Source organism: Homalodisca vitripennis, chromosome 1, assembly GCF_021130785.1.
Source record: "Homalodisca vitripennis isolate AUS2020 chromosome 1, UT_GWSS_2.1, whole genome shotgun sequence".
Lineage (NCBI taxonomy): Eukaryota > Metazoa > Arthropoda > Insecta > Hemiptera > Cicadellidae > Homalodisca > Homalodisca vitripennis.
This window is the reverse complement of record NC_060207.1, coordinates 198,880,683-198,904,881: the sequence shown is the minus strand read 5'-3', so window position 1 is coordinate 198,904,881 and position 24,199 is coordinate 198,880,683. Positions and strand designations below refer to the sequence as shown.

Below are 24,199 nucleotides of genomic sequence, written 5' to 3'. Positions count from 1 at the left end.
TTCGAGACACGATACCGTTGCAACGAGTCGCGACTGCAGGGGGGTGGTTCTGACTAACAATGGAACCCCTCCCATAGTATTCGTTCGTTAAGCCTCGTTGCATCGTGTCGATAGAATTTGTTTAATTGCAGCATGGCCCAAAGAAGTGGCTATTAAAAGTCGCTGCAATTAACGCTGATTTGTTTAAATTATAAAAATGTTTAATAAAAAAGGAATTTAAAACTTTTTATTTTGGTATTTGTTTAGTTTCGATTGGGTTCAATATTGCAAACTGCATCAAATTTGGTATAACACAAATAATAAATTATTATGATTGATTTATATAAAAATCTAATTAATAGAATTATATAAAAGTGGAATACATTTATTTAAGGGATTTCAATAGTTGTAACATATAAGCTGCGAAACATCGCTACGGATTAAAGTGCTGAATGGTAGTAAATTCTCAACAGATAAAAAAAAGTACTGGAGAGAGGACAGAAAATGCCCGATAAAAATGTAATCCTCTCTGGATTCGTAACGTACAGTGTCATGGCTATCTCATCGTTCGAGTACCAGTACCAGTCCAGAACCCATTGCAACAGTCGCGTTTTCACGTCCAGTGGAACTTTCTAGATTTTCGTCCCAACGGTTGACAGTCTTTGCAGTGGTTACATTTTCGTTCCAGTAGAATCTTTAATTTTATCAACGTCGCGGTTCCGCAAACTTCCAGTTGCAATGATCTGTATTATCCGTAAGACTATGCTATGCAAATTTGTGTCCAGCCAAATCCCATAAAGAGTTACATGCAACATCGTTAAAGTTGATGATCCTTGTCGGGAAATGAAGAAATGAAGCTGCGTGTAAAATTAAATTCAAGTAAGACTATGCAAACTTGTGTCCAGCCAAATCCCATAGAGTTTACATGCAACATCGTTGAAGTTGACGATCCTTGTCGGGAAATGAAGCTGCGTGTAAAATTAAATTCAAGTAAGACTATGCAAACTTGTGTCCAGCCAAATCCCATAGAGTTACATGCAACATCGTTGAAGTTGATGATCCTTGTCGGGAAATGAAGCTGCATGTAAAATTAAATTCAAGTAAGACTATGCAAACTTGTGTCCAGCCAAATCCCATAGAGTTACATGCAACATCGTTGAAGTTGATGATCCTTGTCGGGAAATGAAGCTGCATGTAAAATTAAATTCAAGTAAGACTATGCAAACTTGTGTCCAGCCAAATCCCATAGAGTTACATGCAACATCGTTGAAGTTGATGGTCCTTGTCGGGAAATGAAGCTGCATATAAAATTAAATTAAAATCTCTTCCTAAATACCGTTTTATAGCTCTTAACCAGTGTTTATACGATAACTTTACCTGATACATTTAATGACATATTAACTCAACTTATATTGTTGATAAAAAACATTTTCAAAAAAGAAACCTTACTCCACTACACCAAAATGCCATATTGAGATAAGCGTAGTCATCAAACTTTCTCCGTGGAACTTACCTGGACTGCAAGATTAAATCGGGCAAGCCTATGATTAATGGTTCTGGCCAGAAACCTCTGTAATCATCCCTTCTCACTATAATTGACCGAGATCTCTGATATTTATTTAATAACACACGGTGTTTATATGTGATTATTATACAATGTATTGGGTTTATTTTTCAGGATTAAATGTTTTTGTAGCTTTAGACTAAACACTGTCAGGAATATTTAAATCAAGTTTAAAAATTAACATTTCGCTATTATTTAAACTAATTAATTCTGTTAAGTTACATAATATTTTATTTAACTTTAAATTATATGTGGGTGACAATCGCATTAACGTTTGTAGACGGAAATAATATAAGCTTTCTTCAATAATGACAGTTTAAATTATACACAAACTAGGACAATTTTCTATTTCTATTTTACATGTGTTTTATCATGAGAAATCTTAGGCATTGTGGTTTGATTGCCATTTCACGTTATGGATCTCGTAGTGTAACTATAAAATTATTTTTTATTTGGCTGATAGCATACAGTAACAAGAAATACAGGAAAGGGAGGGATAGGCACAAAATTGCGTGATTTCAGATTATTGATAAACATGGTTACATTTAGAGCCTCATTATGAAATAAATAGCTATTGTGAAGCCTCTAAAGACATTGGATTGTCAAGTTACTTTTTGTTATGTAGCCAGACGATATTTCCTTAGTTTGGCTATTTCTTTTAGGCCAGTCTCGTATTTACAAAGAGTGTCTGCCAGGTACGCGGGTATTCAGAAGATTTCCTGAATAAAGTGGTGTTTGGCAAGAGGCCATCCTTCCAAAGGATCTCCTTAGTACTTCGCTTTGGTCTTAATCATCAACACAATTTAATGCACGTGACAAAAGTACACATAGAAATAACCGTGTTCTCATTGGCTTACTAACTTATACACTACCTAATAGGTTTCGAATTACGTAGAATAAGAATAGGATTATCTGGATTCATTATTAATTTCCACACTTAAATACATTTCAACACATTGAAAAGATTTGTTTAAGTACAGCAGGATTATTATTCCACTTACGTTGGTGCGAGTTAGATGTTGTTTATGCTGTTACTTCTGAAATTGAAATCGATTGGATTCTTTACCTCCAGACTTGACTTCATGTTGTTGTTGTATCGGCCAGGTATTAAAAGAATATTTAATCGACTTTTTTAGTTCATAAATTCTATTTGAATGTTTTACGAGTGAAGAAGAGGGAAGATTTTAAACCTAAAAACGTAGTTTTGTATTTCTCGTAACATCATACCATATTTTCAATTAATATATTATATTTGTGAAAACTATTAGATGCTTTGAATGGTTTAAATTAGAATTCTCTGCTTACAACAACACGCTCTTTACAAATATGTTGGATGCTAAATGAAATATATATAGTATAATTAGAGTCTATTTGTTCTGTAGTAATTTCAGCACCCATATAAGGAAGCAATAATCTCTTTATAAAGAAAGTAACTGTAAATGATGAACGAATTAGCTCACATAAACTTAGGAGTTGTGGTTGAGGAGAAGATACATTGATTTCTCTGGAGTACGAGAAAGTTTCTGTCACTTTACTTTGAATTGGCATCTGTCTGTAGAGTGGAGAAGCAAGGAATTTGTTCTCATATATTTTATAAAACATCAAATTCCACAATATATAAAGAATGTATAACCTATTATAAAGCTTATGATCTACAGTTTTATCTAACAAGTTTCGTACTTCACTGTTTGTGGGTAATTTTGTGAGTTAAGTTTGATGTTAATAATGTGAGTTGTGATTGCAACACGTTTCCTTTTACAGAATTTGGCAAAAAGTATCCCTCAAATTAACAGGATTATATGTTTAATTTTAATATTATAGGCTAGGCGCAAAATAATATTAAGGAAAATAAATATTAATACAATTGTAATTTTAAAGCTCCAAAATTAAATATTGCTCATAGTAAAACGAAGTAATATGTCTTTGATAATTTACAGTTCAATAATAAAAATTAAAATTTAACTTCACACGTAACGTCTCCAAATATGACTCCCTAAGCCCAAAACCACCATTTACAAATTTTGTATTATTTTCTTAGACTGCTCGGCCATCGGCACTGCCACAAATAGTTTAGTTAATTTCTTAATAATTTAATTTCCTATAAAGTCTTTCAGTACGTCAAACAGTTTAAAGATGTTGATTTCATATAAAAATTAATTGTTCATATTTTTGCAGTTACGAATTTTTCCTACTTTCCTTAATGAGCCGGAGGGACTTTATATTTAAATGTAGTAGGTACTACGAATCGGAGGGAGAATATACAACTCATACTATATAATTCTGCACTGAAATCGAGAGTGTAGTGTGCAATAGAGAATTTGTATGTTCATATGTGTGGGGAGGGGAATTCACTTTTATAACTTAGTATGATCTTATGTGTGCCCAATGCGGTTATATGAAGGACTCATAAACATTAATTTGTTACATTTTATCTGATAAAGTTACCCTGGTCTGGTATAAATATTAGGACTTTTAATATTTACTAAGCACTAAGCATGTAAGTCAATGTTACAAAAAAATCTAAACTTGCATATATATATATATATATATATATATATATATATATATTATATGGTTTGGTCTGCAACGTATAAAGAATCTCTATTGCTATTTGGATTCCAAATGTATCTAATGCCCTGCGGAAAGAATCTTGGTACTCAATTCTCAAAATAGTTATATATGTTTTTCTAATTTAATATATAATATATATATATATATATATATATATATATATATATATATATATACATATAATGTTAAATTAATATTATATTATAAAAACATATATATCTATTTTGGGAATTAAGTTCTAAGATTCTTTCTGCAGGGCATTAGATACATTAGGAAAGTAAATGTCAGCAATAAAGATTCTTTACATGTTGTAAACAAAACCATCACTTTATCAACATCATAGTTTTACAATTTGCAATATTAAATCAGTCCAGAATATATTGATTCTTATTATTTAATTAGTATTAGCATAAAGAAAGACAATTTGCTTACCACAGAATGTGATACATAGTTTTAGTTTGCTTTGAAATATGAAAAACAGAAAATTTAGACCAAAACATAAAGTTTATTTTGTTCAGGTTTTTAATGAAAAGTGTATGGCCTGAACAAATATAAAATTATTCGGGTTAGAGATGTAGCCTCAAAAAGTTTTTGATACATAATATACATAATAATGTACACAATAAAATAGATCAAAGTGTTAAAAGATGCGTTACTGTATATTATTATTATTAAGGTTTTCATAAACACGTTTAAAAAGTAAAAGAGCAATCATTTTATGTGTGCATTGTTTCTGAAAGGAAATGAAAAACCAAATTGACTGGGACTCCGAAATTGCATTCTTTACTTCTACCCCAAACAGGGGAGGAAGTAATTTTAAGCTCTCTGATTGTGATTGAGGATCGACAGTAACGTAAAAGCTTTAGGTAGGGGTTTTCATAACGGTTAACGTATGCCTCCCGACAAACATACACATTATTGAGTGTGTATGTATAATTTAATTGTAATGTATAGAAGCTGCATTAAAAATAAAACAATGCAGTATCAACATTTTAAAGCTGCTTTTTAGTAATAAACATTTACATCTTTACAGATTTTTTTGCAACTAGCGCATTGTAAGCCACTAGATAATGTTTATGCGACTAAACTATACTAATTCACTTAAATCTATAAACATGAAACATATTTTACATGAACATAGAAAAGGCCAACTCGAGTTTCACTGGAAAACTATGTGTAAATGTTATCCGGAAAAGTTTCATAACATTATTTTACTGGTTATGAAAGCACCTTAATGGTATCACATTTATTAAATTAAATTTTGTAACTATACTCAACTATATTGACACATTGATAATTAGAGGCATATTGAGCAATGAGTCCGATTGAAACTCTGTGAGAAATCCTTTGAAAAATGTACGCTAAGAGGTTATAACAGCCATAGAAAATACTTCACAGCTACGTTATTCGATGTGTTGTATTGTTTAACATTTCTATTACAAGTGAGATGTATGCATTTTTACATAATTAGGATTACACAACTAAGTAAATAACAGTGAGTATAAAAAAGTATATGCTACACCTATCTAGTGGGATGCCGCTAAGAAGAGGCAGAGCTACTCACTCCTCTGAAGATATTGAGCTTTGGGTGACTTTCTTCCTTGTAGCCTCGTGAGTCTTAGAATAGGAGCGGATTCACACATATGTTTCACATTTGTGGCCATATTCTTACCAAGGATGCCTTAGATTTTTCTAATTACTAAAAAAAATAATCTGCTGTTAAAATTCTTTCTCAATAATAAAATAAAAAAATAAAAAAATGTCTTTATTTATGAGAGTTTCTCAGTTATAACTGGTTTTCAGAATGACTCGTGTCAAGTACATAAATTACATTAAAAGACATACATTATAAATATCATAGAATATAAGTTATAAACTGCAGTAAATAAATACATTTTGTCAACGGATACTCAATTAGATTGCCTAGAGCTATCAAGAAGGCTTTTCTTGAACTTAATCTTAAACCTAACGTTTGGCAAACAATTTTTGAGGCACTCGGGAAGCTCGTTATACAACTTTGGTCCAAAGCAAGAGAAGCTCTTCCTACCAGCTTCTAGCCGCACTTTCTCTAGGTGCACCAGTTTCTCGCAAAGACATTGCGGTTCTCCAAGTGTCATTGCCTTGTGCGTCATGCATCCAGTCATCAGCCTGCATGTGACCTCCATGGGAAGCATCCATATCTCGTCTCGAAAGGAGGAAACGTAATCAAAGCGTCCCAGAGAGAACACATAGTGAATGGCTGTATTTTGTAGTTTTTGGATTCTCTGAGAGTCCTCTTTGGAAATGCTATTCCCGTAAGCGGGATAGCAGTAATAAATTACTTATAGGACTAGAGATTGCATGAGCTATAATCACGATGAATCATCACTTCGGTGTGTTAAAATTTCCTGTCACTTAACTGTGCACTATTCTCGTATAGCGAATAGAGAGTATTATCTATCACACGTACGTAACTTAGAAAAAGGGATAGTTCTTTGTCATACCAAAATAGCCATGCAAATCTGTTAAGATGGACTCTAGCTTTTTCTATTTGCCTTTTCTATGCTTTCTTTGTAATCAACGAATTATTTGTTATAGTTTAAATGTTCAATGTATATAGTTTAATTTTGTAATTTATCTATTGTTGTTTCTCATTGTTCATTAAGTATTGTTCTAGGACTGATTTGATAATATAGCAAATTATCTTTATATATTTTACTTGCGTACATTTTGAAAGGCTATGAACATGAAAGTAAAACAAAATAACTCAAATGGAAACTGATTACACCACCAGTTACAACACTGATTAAACTGATTACACAACTGGTCACGTAATGGTACTGTGGTACCATTCATTGGGGAATTTCCTTTGACTATAAGGCGTTTCCGTTGACTCAATCTTAATGTTCAATTAGCCTATGTTGCATATATTTATTTCATTAATGGCTGAGCGAGTTCCAAAAAATACTTAAGAAAAAGTTAAGTTGTGTTATATGTATGAACTGAACATTAGTATCCATCTGCAAGGAAAGTCGCAAAAGAACACTGTGTGAATAATAGGTTAATAGGTAAAATTTAAAGATTAATATGATAGAGTTAAAGAAATTAAATTGTGTAAAGAAACGCGTTGAATTATGTAGTGATTTAAAGCCTGAGTTGTATTTTTTGAGATATTATATGTTCTTGTAAACGAATATTTAGTTAAGAGCTTTTTTCTTAACCAAAATCATGAAATCCGTTATTAAATTAGGCGTGCAATTAAAACTACAAAACAACATGTATTTAAGAATGCTGATTGATATTTCCAAACTTTATTATTATTTTTCTACATATATACTTTAACTTCTCTTTTTTATATACTAGTACGAACTTTCACCTTTTATTATGTATTTTAATTTACTTATAAAAATTTCATGATAAAAAGTTTTTAAATAAAATAGGGTTTTATAATTTTGGTCAGTATTATGGAATCTTTATATTACTTATAATAAACTAAGTTTTTTCAATCCAAACTGGGCTTCTTTACAATATTCAAATTACTCTTAGTAGCTAACGTTTTAAGTTATTTCAGTTAAATTCTATATCAATTGCATTAGTAAATACAGCTTTATTCTTAATTATTATGTTTTCCCTTACGTCTACAATCAAGAAGATTACGAGTATTTTTATATCGCGAATATAGATTAAAGTTTTTGGGTGAGACGACATACACAAAAAGAAGGATATGTAACCAATCGCTTAACACAAGCTCTCAGAGCGTGTTTTACATACAAATGTGTTGAATACATTCACCGTCACACTTGGTATCTCCATAAAACAAGATTGTTCCTGTAAAAGTGCTTCAGCAGAGACGTAGAATTTAATGTTACTCTAAGACATTGTTCCTTTCGATTTTATTCCTAATCATTATAAACAACCATATTATAACCTAAAGGTAGCAAACAAATTTTGAACTATTACAGTTTTTTTTAGGTAATAAACGTTCTATACCCCTACAGCAGTACCAGTAGTGCAGTAACGGTTTTAATATGCAGTATTAGTGATGTTCTAAACGGTTATCTGCATTATAATTTATTTCCAGATTTAAATAAATTTAATAGCACTATATTTCGATCCGAAACTAGTTTATTAACGATGTATCATTAGGATTGGTCTCATTAACTCTAATTACGCAATTGTATTGCTAAGTTTGAGTAATTTAAATGTCTTAAAAAGTAAAAAGTATTATTATAATGTGTATAATGTATAATGTGTCTAATATCTGAGTTTAGACAGGAATCGATCGAATTACCTAAAATTGACTTACATAAAAATCAATAAAAATAACCAAGCATTTACTTAATATTAATCAAAACAACAAAATCAAAACACAATCAGAGAAAAATAACAATAATAACATAAAGGATTATGGCGAGTTAAAATAAGGTTTATAATGAGTGTAATGATATCCATGGAATCTGAACAACAATAATTGCAAGTTAACAACAATAATAACACGTAAAGAGTCCGGACTAGATAATAATAAAATTAGCAGCTAAATAACAAAAATTATATAACAATAATACACGTATAGAATCTGAACACAATAATAATAACAACGGAAACAGCTAACTGCAAAAGTTATATAATAATAATGGCGAGTTACATTATGGTCTATAGTGAGATGATATTTATATAATCTGAACAACACTAATAACACGTATAAATCTGAACACAATAATAATAACAACAGAAACAGCTAAACAACAAAAATTAAATAATAAAAATAATAATGGTGGGTTACTTTAGGGTCAATAGTGTTGGGATATATATATATATATATATATATATATATATATATATATATATATATATATAGGAATCTGGACAACAATAATAACACGTATATAATATGAACACAATAATAATAACAGTAAACAGCTAAACAACAACAAATTAAGAACTAACACAGTTGCCCGTCATAGTAGCTTCCCCAAGCGCGATCGAAATGACTGATAAGAGGATCCAAAAAATTCCACACCACCTGAAACCTCATTACCTTCTCTCATAAGTCTGGGAATACAGCTGTGGTAGCTTTAAAGAGAAGGAAGTGCCCTCTTGAAAAAGATGTCCTCGGAACGAGTCGATGTCGGAATTCGAAACTCGGGAAGAGAGAGAAGACGAGGGCAGTCTAGAGCACCGTTAACCATCTTATGAAAAATCAAGATGTCCGCCATCCTTCTTCTAGTCGCCAAATGTGGAAGGCCAAGGGAGATCCTCAAACAGTCAACAGGCGTCTCCAGGAACTGATAGCCAAGACGTAGTCCGATGAGCCTCAAGAATCTGATCTGCACCCGCTCAAGAGTATCAATGTGCCCTGTCAGGTAGGGACACCAAACAACAGATGAAAATTCTAGGATCGGACGCACTAAGGTTTTGAACAGTGTTGTCAATGTAGTTGGGGATTGAAAGTCTTTCGATGTTCTGCATAGGAATCCCATTAGTGAATTGGCCTTGCTGCATTTGCGTGAGATATGATTCCACGGATTGAGATCATGAGACATAACGACCCCAAGGTCCTTAAAACTGCAGACTTTATTTAGTGAGGAGCCGAAGAGAGTGTAGTTGAATACAGTGTGTGAGTCCAGCCGGGAGTACGTGAGTACGATATGATCCAAAGTATCCTGTAGTCGCTGAAAGTCCTCAGGAGAGTTCATTTCGACAATATCTTGATGTCATCAGCGAACATGAGACAACCCGTAGAGATAACTTCGCAAATATCATTAATGAAAAGACTGAAAAGAAGAGGAGCCAAATGCGAGCCTTGCGGAACAGCAGACGGGGCTGGAAACATTTCAGAGTAAGAGCCGGCAAACACAATCATTCCCCGATTTGTCAGGTAACTTGACAGCCACTCCAGTAGAGATCCCGTTATACCATAGCCTCTCAGTTTAGAAATGAGAAGATTGTGGTTGACTCTATGAAACGCCTTTGAGAACTCGAGCAGTATGCAATCGACCTGCCTCCGCCTGGAAAATGCAGATATGACATAGTTATGTAGCACCAGCAGATTGGTAGAGGTCGATCTACCACTCCTAAAGCCATGTTGTTCCTCAGCGATTACATGCTTGAGATCAAATACAAGTTTATCCACCACAAGGCTCTCAAAAACCTTTGCAAGCACCGACTGAATGGCTATCGACCTTTAATTAGTTACATTGGATCGCTCACCAGATTTGAAAATAAGGGTGATGAAACTAATCTTCAGATTTGCAGGGAAGGTGCCACTGGCGAGCAGTGTGTTGAAAAAAATTGAGAGATGTGGAGCCAAAACTGGACTGCAGTACTTGATCACCGCAGGAGGTAGAGAGTCCGGACCCATTCCCTTATAGGGACCAAGGGCTTTAAGTTTTGATTCCACTTGTTGAGCAGTTAAAACGAGGCTATGTAGGATGACAGAAGTTCCAAAGTCAAAGTCAGATGATGGGAGTGACATGTTGGTATAGACTGACGAAAAGTAATCAGCAAATAGCTCGCATTGGCCGCCAGGATCATCCACTTCAACATCATTATACACCAGGTTCGATGTGATGTTTGCTTCCTTCAGATTGTTGATGTGTGCCCAAAAAACCTTAATGTTATTAGGAATGGCGGACTCCACATAGTTTGTATAGTCACGATAGCACTCACCGGCTAACTGCCTGCACCGATTTCTAAGTTTTCTAAAAGAATCGTATAAGGAGAGATCACCGGTCTCTTTGAAACGCGTATGGACAGTTTTCTTCTCGATCACCAGGCGCCTAAGCTCAGCAGTAAACCACTTGGGAAAAGTTGATCTTTTGGAGTTCCTAATGGGAGAGTTAAGCTTGATAACATCGGTAAGGTTCCTACAGAATAGAGTGAAGTGTTCTTTTGCTTTAGTGGAATCACCCGTTGGGTAAGACAATCCCTGGATCCAGGCAAAAACGGCATCCAAGTTGCATCGTCTGAAGTTGTGACTTGAGCAAGGGTTCGAATTGGTCTTCGCACAATTGAGGTTGATTTAAAAATTTAGTGGTGGGTGATTTAATTCCTCGGGGATTATCACATCATCAGCTGGGCTTACTATCGTGTCAGTAAAATGAGTAAAAATTAGGTCGAGAATAACACCTCGGTGATTTACAATCCTGTTGTGCTGATAAAGATGAAGCAGTTCTGCCAAGCCGACAAGACTTTGAGAGGCGCTGCTGAGCGAACAGGAAGACGTGTCTTTCCAGTCTGTGTCAGGTTGATTGAAGTCACCAAGAATAACAAAGTTATCGATTGCAGGATTGGATGAGGCTACATCTATTACGGCATCACAAAAGCGTTCATATTTGGAAATAGGCATGTTAGGGGGAATATAGGCTGCACACAGAATGAGAGGCAATGCCTTAGTATGAACCTTCACGAAGACGCATTCAACATCAGTCACAGAAGTAGTTAGTTGGGCGCAAAGAAGAGAAGAACTAACAGCAATGAGGACACCACCACCACTGTCCTTATCGCTATTACTTATGGATCTATCACACCTGAATATGGAAAAGTTGTGGAGTCCCAATTCTGAGTCATGAATTCCAATTGTAAGGTTGGTCTCGACCAAAATTAGTACATCATGGACACACGTAGCCGTGGCTTGTTTTAAAAGAGAGACCTTAGATCTAAGTCCATTGACATTTTGGAAATATACATTAAGAGTTGGTTTACCATTGATACAGGCTAGTTTTTTTGTACAATAGTTGGGACGCCATTTCGGTACTTGATTGTCAGGTTCTTGGCCCCAGCATCAGTCCTCAGGTCATCCCGTTGGTCATTAAAATACTTAGCCTCCCCAGGAGTATGATCCCTAGCAATGGAAATACCAGCAAGTGCATCATCAAGGCCAGATCTGTCAACGGTAGAGAAGTTCCCCGTAATTTGACTGACTTCAGATACATTATTAAGGATAACCTTAATAGGTCTACTTTTCTCAGGAACCATTTTGCCAACTCTAAAGTAAGTAAAATTATATGTGATAAGCCCTGGACACAGGCGATTAAAGAGAAGAGAGACGAGTTTCTTATCATGGTCCTTTTTGGTACCCGTATCATGACTCTTAGATTCAGGAAGCTTGACAATCATAAGATTGCGAGCACGTCGAGTCCGGTCATTCATCTCAGAGATTATCATCTCCGGTGATGTTATGTTAGTAGCAGGCGACTGCTCAATAGCTGACACCCGCTCCTCTAGGCACGAAAACTTGGTCTTAAACAGAGTGATTTTAGAGTTCAACTCATCTATCTTTTGTGGAACATCAATAAGTTTATTAATTTTCAATGACAGCTCCGTTACACTTTTGGTAAGAGTGGTCAGTTGAGTGACAAGTGATAGTCAGTAGTGTTTGGTAGTGTGCTAGAAACATGCTTGTTTAAAAGCCATTTTGGTTTAAGAAGCGTTTTATTGTATAATACGAATTTAAAGTACACAACTGGGTGAACACATGATTGGCTAGAGGCTAAAAAGGGAATGAATAAGAATATGTCGAATACATCATTTTATATACAGGGTGAGTCCGAAATATGGTAAAATATTTTAAGATGGGATTCTAGAGCTAAAAACAAGAAAAAAAATGTTATATAAAGGTAGGTCCGGAAACGCTCCATTACTGAGTAATGGCTGGCGAAAGATTTTGCTTTGTTTTCAGTTCACCTGGTGAAATTAAGTGATTCTGAATGGTTTTGTTCTTACTTTTTAACTCAAATAAGATGGATGTATAAAGAAAATCACCTGAAAAACCAAATAAAACCACTCTAGAGGTTGTAGTGTGAACAGTTTTTGAGAAAAAGTATGAAATTTGTCAAAAATTTAATAACAAAAATACCGTCTTAAATTTTTCATGTCGAATAACATTGTTAAATGACCAATAAACAAATTTTTTTTCCTAATACAGATTTTAGAGAATTTAATTCTGAAAACAACCATAATAAACAAAGTTAACTAAATGTGTAAAAAAGTTATGATATTGACTCCTCACGTATCACACTACACAGCAAACGTTTGCTGTTTTATAATAAGGAATGATTATCTGATTGGTAACAGCTGGTAATAATTAATTATTTAAACAACAACTGTTTAAACATGTTTAAATAATAAATACAGTAATCAGCTGGGCATTTATTATTAGATGACATATGTCACCTCATTGTTCAACAAAACAACAAACTGCAAAAGATAAAGACTTAACTGTGCTTGTGTTAAGTATTTTAACTAGTTATTTCCATCCATTTTATTAGTGATGTTGTGTTGTGTGTTTAATATATTAAAAATGGAAGGTAATATTCATGTGTATTCAAACTCTGATTTAGCAGACATACATTTTAATGTATGGTTTGGAACGCTGCAATAGTACTTCAGCAAGACGTCTGTCTAGCAAAAGAACTTTCCTAACCGCAGGTGTCAAAGCGCTAGATTTTTGCCACTATTCATCAACGCCTATCTGAAACAGGTTCAAGTCTTCGGAGCATAGTAATGCAGGCATCGCCCGATCATGTAGGACTGTTAAATTAGAAGAGTTGGTTCTTAATAAAATTTATGATTATCATGAAAAGAGCACTAGAGAATTGTCACTACAGTTCAATGTCAGCCAATCTAGTATTCGGAGTACCAGTTACACCCATACCACTTCCAGCATGTCCAAGCAACTCCATGTTTCAGCAACTCTTTTTCCGCAAGACTACGCTCCCCATGTTGTTTTTTTTATGGCTTCTGTTAAAATGTGCTGATCCAAACTTTTTGAACACAATTTTGTTTACCAATGAGGCTCACTTTACAAGAACAGCTATCATTAACTTCCATAACAACCACATTTGGGCAGACAGAAATCCTCATGCTATCAAACCTAATCGCTCGCAACATCAGTTTTCAGTAAATGTTTGGGATGGAATCTTAGCAGATCATTTTCTCGTATTCGTGCTTCCTCCCAGGCTTAATGGCGTGGTGTACTTGAACTTTTTAAGAGACGAGCTACCTAACCTGCTTGATGATGTACCTCTGCATATGCGCCAAAACATGTGGTTTATGCATGACGGGGCACCTGCGCACTACTCTCTGGCTGTTCGTGGACACGTAAATGAGAGTTTCACAAATTAATCGATTGGCCGAGGTGGACCAGTTTCATGGCCAGCAAGATCACCGGACTTAAATCCTTTGGACTTTTTTACATGGGGACATTTAAAAGCATTAGTTTACTCTTCCCCAATAGATACCACTGAAGAACTCCGATTAAACATTTATAATGGAATAGAAACCATTAAGCAGACACCTGGAGTTTTTGAATGGGTCCGAAACTTGATGAGAAGACGCCTGAACGCGTGCATTTTGAACAATGGAGGTCATTTAGAGCATCCTTTTTAATCTTCCGGTGAGACTAAAAGCAATTGTAGATGTTTATTGTATTTAGAAATAAAATTTTGAATTAAAAATGTTTATTTTTCACCAGCTGTTACCAATCAGATACTCATTCCTTATTATAAAACAGCAAACGTTTGCTGTGTAGTGTGATACGTGAGGAGTCAATATCATAACTTTTTTACACATTTAGTTAACTTTGTTTATTATGGTTGTTTTCAGAATTAAATTCTCTACAATCTGTATTATGAAAAAAATTTGTTTATTGGTCATTTAACAATGTTATTCGACATCAAACATTTAAGACGGTATTTTTGTTATTAGATTTTTGGCAAATTTCATACTTTTTCTCAAAAACTGTTCACACTACAACCTCTAGAGTGGTTTTATTAGATTTTTCAGGTGATTTTCTTTATACATCCATCTTATTTGAGTTAAAAAGTAAGAACAAACCTTTAAGAATCACTTAATTTCACCAGGTGAACTGAAAACAAAGCAAAATCTTTCGCCAGCCATTACTCAGTAATGGAGCGTTTCCGGACCTACCTTTATATAACATTTTTTCTTATTTTTAGCTCTAGAATCACGTCTTAAAATATTTTACCATATTTCTGACTCACCCTGTATATATAAAAGAGTTCCTGGAAAGATTGAATGCCAAAGTTTCATTTGTGTTCAATTAAATGATACAATAATTACATAGTTTTGTTCAGGCTTAGAACCAATTCTGTAGTGACAGAAAACCTCGTTGAACGAATTTATGACACCAGTAATAGGCAGTCGGAGGTTTACCATAAGTGAATAGTTTGGTAAATTTCCAACAAATTTCAAATTAGCCATTTACACTATAGTGACACCTAGGTTAAAGAAACTTTGTAGTCGTTGGGTTCTAAAGATGGCTGATTACTATAAAGCTGGAAATATGGCAGCAATACTATAGCTTTTTGACCATTATGAAACTGGTCTACATGAAACTAACATCACAGAAACGTACTACATTGTCAGCAATAAATGTATTCAAATTCAACAAAAAAATCCCAAAAATATAAACCTTTCAATAACAAAAAGATCAAGGATAAGATGTTCCATGATCCGAAAGGTGTTTAGTTTTTCTTACAACCAAAGACCACAATAAATTCAGAATGCAACCGTTAACACTATGACGGTTGCGGAGAGCCATCATAGAAACAAAAGAAGGGAAGCACTTCTGCAACTGTGCTTATCCATGGTATTTCCCGTCCTTACAGTGCTGCTCTGAAAAAAGAATTTTTTTGCCGGACTTCAATGGGACATCGATGTCCATCCAAATATATAGTCCTGAATAGCGCCTAGCGACTTTCACTTGTTTTCTGATTAAAGAAGTAGCTAAGAAGACAGAACTTCCGAACTGACGACATACTCTGAAACAGCGTTAAAACCCATCTCAATGTCATTGGAGGCATCGGTATGTGAACAGGTATTTGGAAACCCTTTACCCCGTATGACAATGCCTCTGTAATTTATATTGAAAATAAGCTATATATGCATTTAACATTTTACAATACATTTATTTAACAATGCTTATTACTATTCTATTTATAGTATACAGTAGTTTGAAAACAACCATCACCTTTTGTTACCTACTTCCAACCACCTCCTTCTTCTGGTACCTAATGCTTTTAATAATAAAACGTGAAAACGCCTACATGGATTTAGAGGTAAGCTATGTTGTTTTAATACGTTATTAACTGTTTAGTAATATTAAACATGATAAAAAAAATTATAAACAAATTAATACATTACATACTATTCAAAAGTAAGAAACATGTATTAGTATATTTGTATGTATTACATATAATTTGTTGCATTAATGGTGTATATATTTACTCACTAAAAGGTTAAAAAATAAATTATCTTAAGAAATGTATCAGCAGATTTAATAGCATCATGAATAATTGAGTACCTGATCATCAATAATACAGCAGCCGGCTTGAGATACATCTGTTCACTAAGTGCTACAAATTTCAAGTTTGTTTCTTGCATGATTTATCCATCATCGATGAAATAATTAATAAGCATCATACTACTCACTTCCAAGTTTGTACGGTTTGATTTATTGGAAACTATGGTAAAACCATTAAACGAATACAGGATGGTTTTAAATAAATAAATTTTACTAGGAGAAGTAAGTTTGGTTTAACGTATACAATATCTACCTGTTCTTAATGAACGAGCACCTAAGGGTTCGCCCGCAATTTCTTTCTGATCAGCTCAGAAATTATAGGCACCCCCTACTAGAATGCTAAACAGTCCTGTGCATAGTGATAGTCACTGGGTATTATACATCCTCTGATGTATTTTGAGTTGAATATTAAGTTTTAAGATCAGTATTTTATAACTTACAATTAATTAAATAAAATATTTCAACAAATTCCATGTTAGTTCATAGAATATCTCCAATTATTTCAGTAACACTTGCCAGCATGGTGGAGCAATAAGCCTAAAGTCGAAGTTAGAAGTATTTGTGCTGAAAGCCCTTCACTATGAATATGATGGAGTCCTGTAAGTTAGGAATGTATTAATTATATATTATTCAGGTGGTTGTGGTTAAGAGGATCAGACTATAAACAATATTACGACTGGCTCTTATTTCAGATTTTGCACATTTATGAGCAATGTATGGCACGATTTATTTGGATTTTCTTACAACTTCCACATGATGAAAATATATTAAACCATAGTAGGATATTTTTAGAAATTTGGGGAAATAGAATTTTACTAGGTGGCGCAGGTTATACAGTATATGACTCAGGGAACTCTAGCACATAATCGTTTCAGATCAATCCTCTATCAGAAACATCATGGAGTCGGTTTCCTAATATATATATATATATATATATATATATATATATATATATATATATATATATATATATATAAATAACTATTATATACATATATATATTTAATAAAATATTTTTTACATTTATATTATTTTTTAACTACCAAAATGCAAAATATTTTACCTAACTAATACTGACTTCTTCAAATAAAATTAATTTTCAATAAGATATTGATATTGAAAAATATTGATTCATTTTTGTCTAGATAATTGAAGAAAACTATTTTCTAAAAATAAAAAAAAAACTATATATTACTTACAAACGCATATGCTGGAATTTTTGATTTAGTTATTCTCAATATGGTGGATATTTTGCTCCATTTATTGTCTTACTGCAAAACTGATAACTGGAAAACTAGGGCATTATGTTTTGTGTCATACATTTACAATTCTGTTATATACTTTATCTAGTATCTATGAAGCTGCCAATTTATGCACGACAGGTTTTTTCTTGTTGTATGTTGTATAGTTCTAGCTTTATTATCACGCTTTCTTGCGCCAGCTTCAAACCGCAGCGCCCACTCCAACAACCTACATCGGCGGCGCCCAGAACAGCTTTCCTCGGACGGCCGTCACGCTAAAACTATTTACTCAACTCTGACTTTACAGGTCTGATTATTAGTTCTCGCAATAATTTATTTTGTACAATATAGCATCGAAATATAATAAATATTTTCCATACGAATCTTTAGCGGTTGCAACACTACAAACACGTTTTCTCCCATTGGGTCGCTTCACATGAATCCAATCACTCATATGTATGTTCCATTTCAATCCTCCGTTCCACAGCATTCCATCGCAGATACCTGTTGCTAACCAGCTGATTACGTCACTACCTTTCAATCGGTCGGTTCGTCGCCATTTGCAAAGCCACAGCCACTACTTACACTATCAATGTCTGCCTGATTATCGCTTCCCCTGGCTACTTTCCAATATATTCTACTTTATGACTTGAAAAAAATCTTACAGGTTTGGTAATTTAATGAAAAAAGGTCATATACTGTTTAGTTTTCACTTAATGTTAAAAATATTTTCAATATCGTAATACGTTAAAAATGTACTAAGAAAACTATTTTCAAACCTTGAGTACAGCCATAAATGCTCCAGTAGTAAATTACGACGTAGATCAATCTACGACTAATACAATCACGTATGCATCTTAGTTATAATATGGAATAAAGAAACGACTGTGAAGTTTGATTCATGAATGATAAAGTATTAGTATTATTTCCCTGAAAGCTGCTATTTACAGTAGAGAAACTACCAAACACATGGCGGTAATACTGTATCTCGCCTATTATCAATATTACCATCATACTTATCTATTTACCACCATACTTTTACTAAAGTACCTGTTTGAATTTCTAACAGTATTTTAGATTGAAATCTAATTGAGAAATATTTTTCAATATTGATTGATATAATCTGTATACAACAAATTATACGTTATTTTCGTGCTTATTTACTGCCAATTTATTATAAATATTTCAGATTAAATAATTTATAATTGTAACTAAATATTGGATTCAAAAGTAAAAATACTTTTACTGGAGAATATAACCTCCACATTTTCAATTTTAAGGCAATTATGAAATTCCAAGGCTTTATGTTCTGAATCTTTCATACTCAATACAATAACCGATCTGACGAACTTTAAACTTTATTTCAACAAGAAGCACCAAGTGTTAAACAGTTATGGATGATTTGGATAAATTACACCAAAAAGGAATGTTAATAGCTTTTAGATTGTAGTGACAACTAATAATTTTTTTTTTAATAGAGAAACTCTCAGCTAGAACGAAAAGCTTTTCACTCGTAATTCATCCTCGAAGGAAATGGACGAGATTTAAAATGTAAACAGAAGTTGGATGATGCACTACTTTAAAGTTTGTTAATATAAAGTGCACTTGTGGATGTCCGATCTCAAACTACGATTCTGCTTTACTAAAGAAAGAGAACCACTTCAAAGTAAGTGGTCCCTCTATCTGTAAAAGCTATTCAAATGCCTTTTTATTAGTAATGTTTTAAAATATAATAACGGCGAAAGTTGGTTTTACATATGATTACTGAGTTGACTTTCCATATTGAGGCCGAAATATTTCTAGACCTGTGTTAGCAATTTTTTTAGAAGGAGTGACCGTAACGTAGATGATAGTAAGGGTCTAAGAATATAATAATTGAAATAACATTGTTCTAGTGAAAAATACATCGAAAAGACAACCAAGACATAAATTATATTTTAATTGGATTTATCGCAATTGCATTGATAATAAAGACTATATTACTGATATCTACTGTGCTGATAACAGTATATACAGGACGTAATTGGTATTACGTCGCGACGTGACTCGTGAATGTGTTAATTACAGCTAGAAATCCGTGTCACGAATACCAGATATCATGTTTCACTTACATCAGTATTATGTTTCATGGTTAATGGATGTTCATTATCTTGGAATTAATAGCACACAAGTAGTATTAAAATGTGTTCATAAGTATAAATGTCATCTTAATTTTTCTAAGAGTATGAGAGTATATACTTTAAAGGGAAAAGTTATTTTTGGCCATAGTTAAGCATAAGTATCATCTTGTTCAATAACAGTTGCAGTATAATAGATCTATATTATCACACTATGGTGGATCTTCAGACTTATGAACTTCACCATAGTGTAGGAGTAAAGTCACAGCGTAAACTAAGGTCACGGGTTTCGTAAAGAATTCCAAGTTAGAATTATTTTTTATAGTTTTTGTGTCCTACAAAAACTTAGAGTGGTTTATCATTCAAGCTAGTACGATTTACCGGTATCTGTAGATTAGGTAAACTGGTCTGAATATTTTTACCATACATTTGGAGCTACTCGTCTGTACGCTGTTTGGGAGCTCATAGTTTTGCAAAGAATGTTAACAGAGTTCTTAATTTAAGATGACAGCTTCATGCCTTTAAAATCTATATGTTTACATAGTATTTTATTTATTTCTGATGATGAATATGGTGGCTGTTAGTAGTTTCCTTCTATAAACATCAGAGACAAACACATTAACAAATATTTACAGAACATTATAGGCATTCACTAAACATAAATTAAGTGATTAAAACTATAATGCAGAAGATTAATTACAATAAGAAAGTAAAGCCTTAAAATGAATAGGAAAGAGGAATATACTGAATATATTGAATATATTGAATATTACTTCCTTAATCTCTCAATCAAAAACCAAGCTGATAATACGAAATAATTCGATAAAAACATTTATTCTATGATATGGAATATAGCATAGTCGACCCTATAATGATCTTTTTGTTGATCAAACTTGTCACAGTTAGTGATATGAGAAGTATTAGTTGTTTGTAGCTCTTGGCTTGTGCAATCGTATCTGTAAAGTGGTCGTGCATGCTTATTCGTTGACAGATTTCGTTGAAAAAGTACCGTTGGAATTTTAATGAATTTCTTAAAATAGTTGATATCTAATAACTGTTTTATAACTATATTGGTTTTGGTTATTTGACTTTAACATTTTTAAACATACTGTACACTTTTATGTTAATATTAAATAAAATTTAAAAAATTGTAAAATTAAACTGAGATGTGCAGTCGAGTTCAACTGAAGAGGACTAAAAAGGCAGTTTTGATCAAATGCCCTGAATATGAATTATTTACACCATGTAAAAATAAGAGAAAACCAGACTCAAAAATATAAATATATGGTGTAATCAAGTGGAAAAGTTAATTGTCTCACTAGATGCACAATTGAGTGCACTGTAATGTTTCTGACGCGATCTCTAAACACGATGGAGCAACCAAGTTTTTTACTTATTAACGTAGCTATGGTGGGCAGGGTTTATTTGACGTGAATTTTAAGTTAACATGTTGAGCATTATGAGGAAAATGAACTGGAGGTAAAATCAACATTCACATAGCAGATACATTATTGAAAGTAGTTTTGAAACGCCAAAACTCAGATTTGACGAAATGAAAATAAGTGGATTGGTTAAATGCTTACAAGCAAGTTACTTCCTGTTTAAAAAAATGTGATTGTTTGTATATTAATTAATAGTTTGTCTACTCAAAACCTTCCCAGCCAATTGTATTGCAATTGCGCGTTAACTTATTAAACACTGAAATAACATAAATGGTTAGTTATAAACAATAAATTGCTATTACTATAATAATTGTTAATAATTGCATAAAGTTTATTTAAATTCATAGTAATATGTGCAATGGTGTGTGAAACTGACAAATATGTACTTATACGGATTTGAAAATAATATTTTACTATTCAAATTACTTTGTAATTAGTGTTATGTCTAAAACTTTTCATTAACTAAAACACAGACAACTTTCAATCTTCAAGGATTTTAATATTCCGAGGATTAAAACCTCAACGATGGCAGTAGCTTGCCACACTAAACAGTTCGTAAATCTCTATCCGTAACCATCTTTGGTTACAGAATGGCTATAGTGGAATCTAAAATATTATATTAAAAAGTTAAATAATTTTCTTTGTCGGGTGTCTATTTAATATTTGAACAATTATAACGAAGAATCTGAACTAATTTGTTTACTAATTGTTAAGTCTAATAATATGTATTTAAAAATGTACAGATTCTTTTTAACTTTGATACAAAGCTTATATCTGTTCGTATTAATTTGAAATGAGTGTTAAGTTATAGTTAAAAAGTGTAATTAAATTTGAAAGCCTTGATTATTTTTGAAACAGCTTCATAATCTTATTAGTTTTTTACACTATTACACTTTTTAAAATAAAAAAGTCTGCCATCTTCTTAGGGGATATGATAAACTAATATCAATTTTAGTCTTGAATTGGAATTTCAACAATATTTACTGTGCTAAGTTAGAAATATTTCAACCTTTTATTGGTTTATAAAATAAAAATAAAATCTAAGACACATATAGGCAGACTATAAACCAAGTATTTATGAATGTAGTTCACGTTACAAGTTTTGTTTGCCTTGACCCGAAGAGCAAATCTCTAAAAGATCAACATACAAGTCTTAAACTCACGAATTGGTGCAACAAGCTGCAAACTATGCCAATGAATTCCAGATACTATAAACCAATTTAGTTAAAGAAATGTATAAGCTTAAACGTATAAACTCGTTAAAAGTACATTAAGTGACTGCACACAACTGAGATTACAACATTAAAGCTTTGGGTTCCAGTTTTAAACTCAAGGGTAATAAGAAATGCATGGCTTCACTTATTCTTGCTGCTTTGCTTCCGACCTTCCTGCAAAATGTTTCATTGAACTTCTCTAACAGTGTTTTTCAAGAGGTCATGTATTCTAAATTAAGTTTACTTTGGTATACAAAAGATGTTTATATATGTGCATAATTCTTTCGTTTAGTACATATTCCGTTGAAAATCATACTATAAGGACAGGAATTACAAAAAACTTAGTATTCATGATGAGAAATGGAATATTCACTCAGCGTATCTAAAATATCATTATTCTTCTCCAGGATACCGTCCAAGAAAATGTGTTTTCAGGTTTTGAAGTAGGATGATCCACGTCACACAACCATCCATAATGACACTGGAAACTTTATGTTTGCAGCTAAATCTAGTCAGGACGTGACCGCATCAGGTTTAGTCTGTTTAAGAGTAAACAACACGGCTTCGCTTTCAGATAAAACAAAGTAAACAATGACCTTTCCCGACTGTCGATTTACTGCTAGTGATAACAGGATGAAATTGTTTTCAAGAAACTCTTGTTAAACAAAAGAATCCAACCTATTTGTTTCTTCTGCCCAGAAACATTCATATTTACTTATTTGGCCTTGAAATCGCTCTATGAAAGTGGATATTGTCTCCTTATATTAAGTGAATTCGTTTTATCGATAGTATTTATCTATCATTGACTAAATAAAATATAACTATAAACCTATAGTTATAGGTACATTATTTATATATAGACACAAACCCATAATATTACCTGAAGTTTACTGTAAGGTCAAATCCTTTTACTGTTACATTGTAGCAAAGGGTAAAATATAGGGTGAGTTTTATATAATTTATAATCATATTTCTAAACAAGATGTTATTAAATAATTTTTTATGGCGAAATTACTAAAATAAATGAATTACTCGACACAACGAGACAGTAATGTTATGTAAAACAAAAACGCTATTGTTAAATTAATCAATTTATGTTTCAGGTAAGTGTTATCATAAATGTTGCTATATTCATCTATGCTCTGAAAGGGTGATGTTCACTATTAATTAAACTGAAACCACTACTAAGCTACAAAATTAACCAAACTTGGTATACTCGTATGGACAGTATATAGTTAACATGTAACTGCACTATATTAATAGAACTCCTTTGGATATCAAGCCAGGTAGTGGATATCCAAGTAAAAATACCCTTACACATAAAAGTTCGTATATTTTGGGGGTTTAACCTCAGTTGGCATGGCAACTATGTGCATTAAAATTTAATTGCAAACATGGATGACCGTCGTCTATCGAGGGGACTTAGTCGTGGTGTCTTTTAATCTGTTTATGAAGTTGGTATGCACATTTTAATATAGGATATAAATTTACATAACTTTGTTCTGTATTGATATTTTGTGTGTGTTCTTTTTCTATTACTATACTCTATACATTGAACGGTTAATTTGATAGAATACCCTGAGAAAACATGACAATAAATTTAAAATTACTGACATTGGCATTAAGTAGGCTAAATAGCTATTAAAGCAATATTGATAAGTTCATTACTGTTTCTTTGATGTGTTCTACATTAAAAATTATATTTTCAAGATATACTTATATACAATTTTAAACTTAACTTAGATACATATACAGTAATTTTAATCG

At 32.7% G+C, this 24,199-nt stretch overlaps 1 protein-coding gene across 1 annotated transcript; it reads right to left on the bottom strand.

Annotated features, from left to right (window-relative positions):
- Window positions 1–9,168: 9,168 nt before the first annotated feature.
- On the bottom strand, window positions 9,169–9,789 carry LOC124354586. The gene has a single exon (XM_046805157.1). It carries the CDS (start codon window positions 9,787–9,789, stop codon window positions 9,169–9,171), a length of 621 nt encoding a protein of 206 aa, XP_046661113.1.
- Between the last annotated feature and the right edge of the window lie 14,410 nt (window positions 9,790–24,199).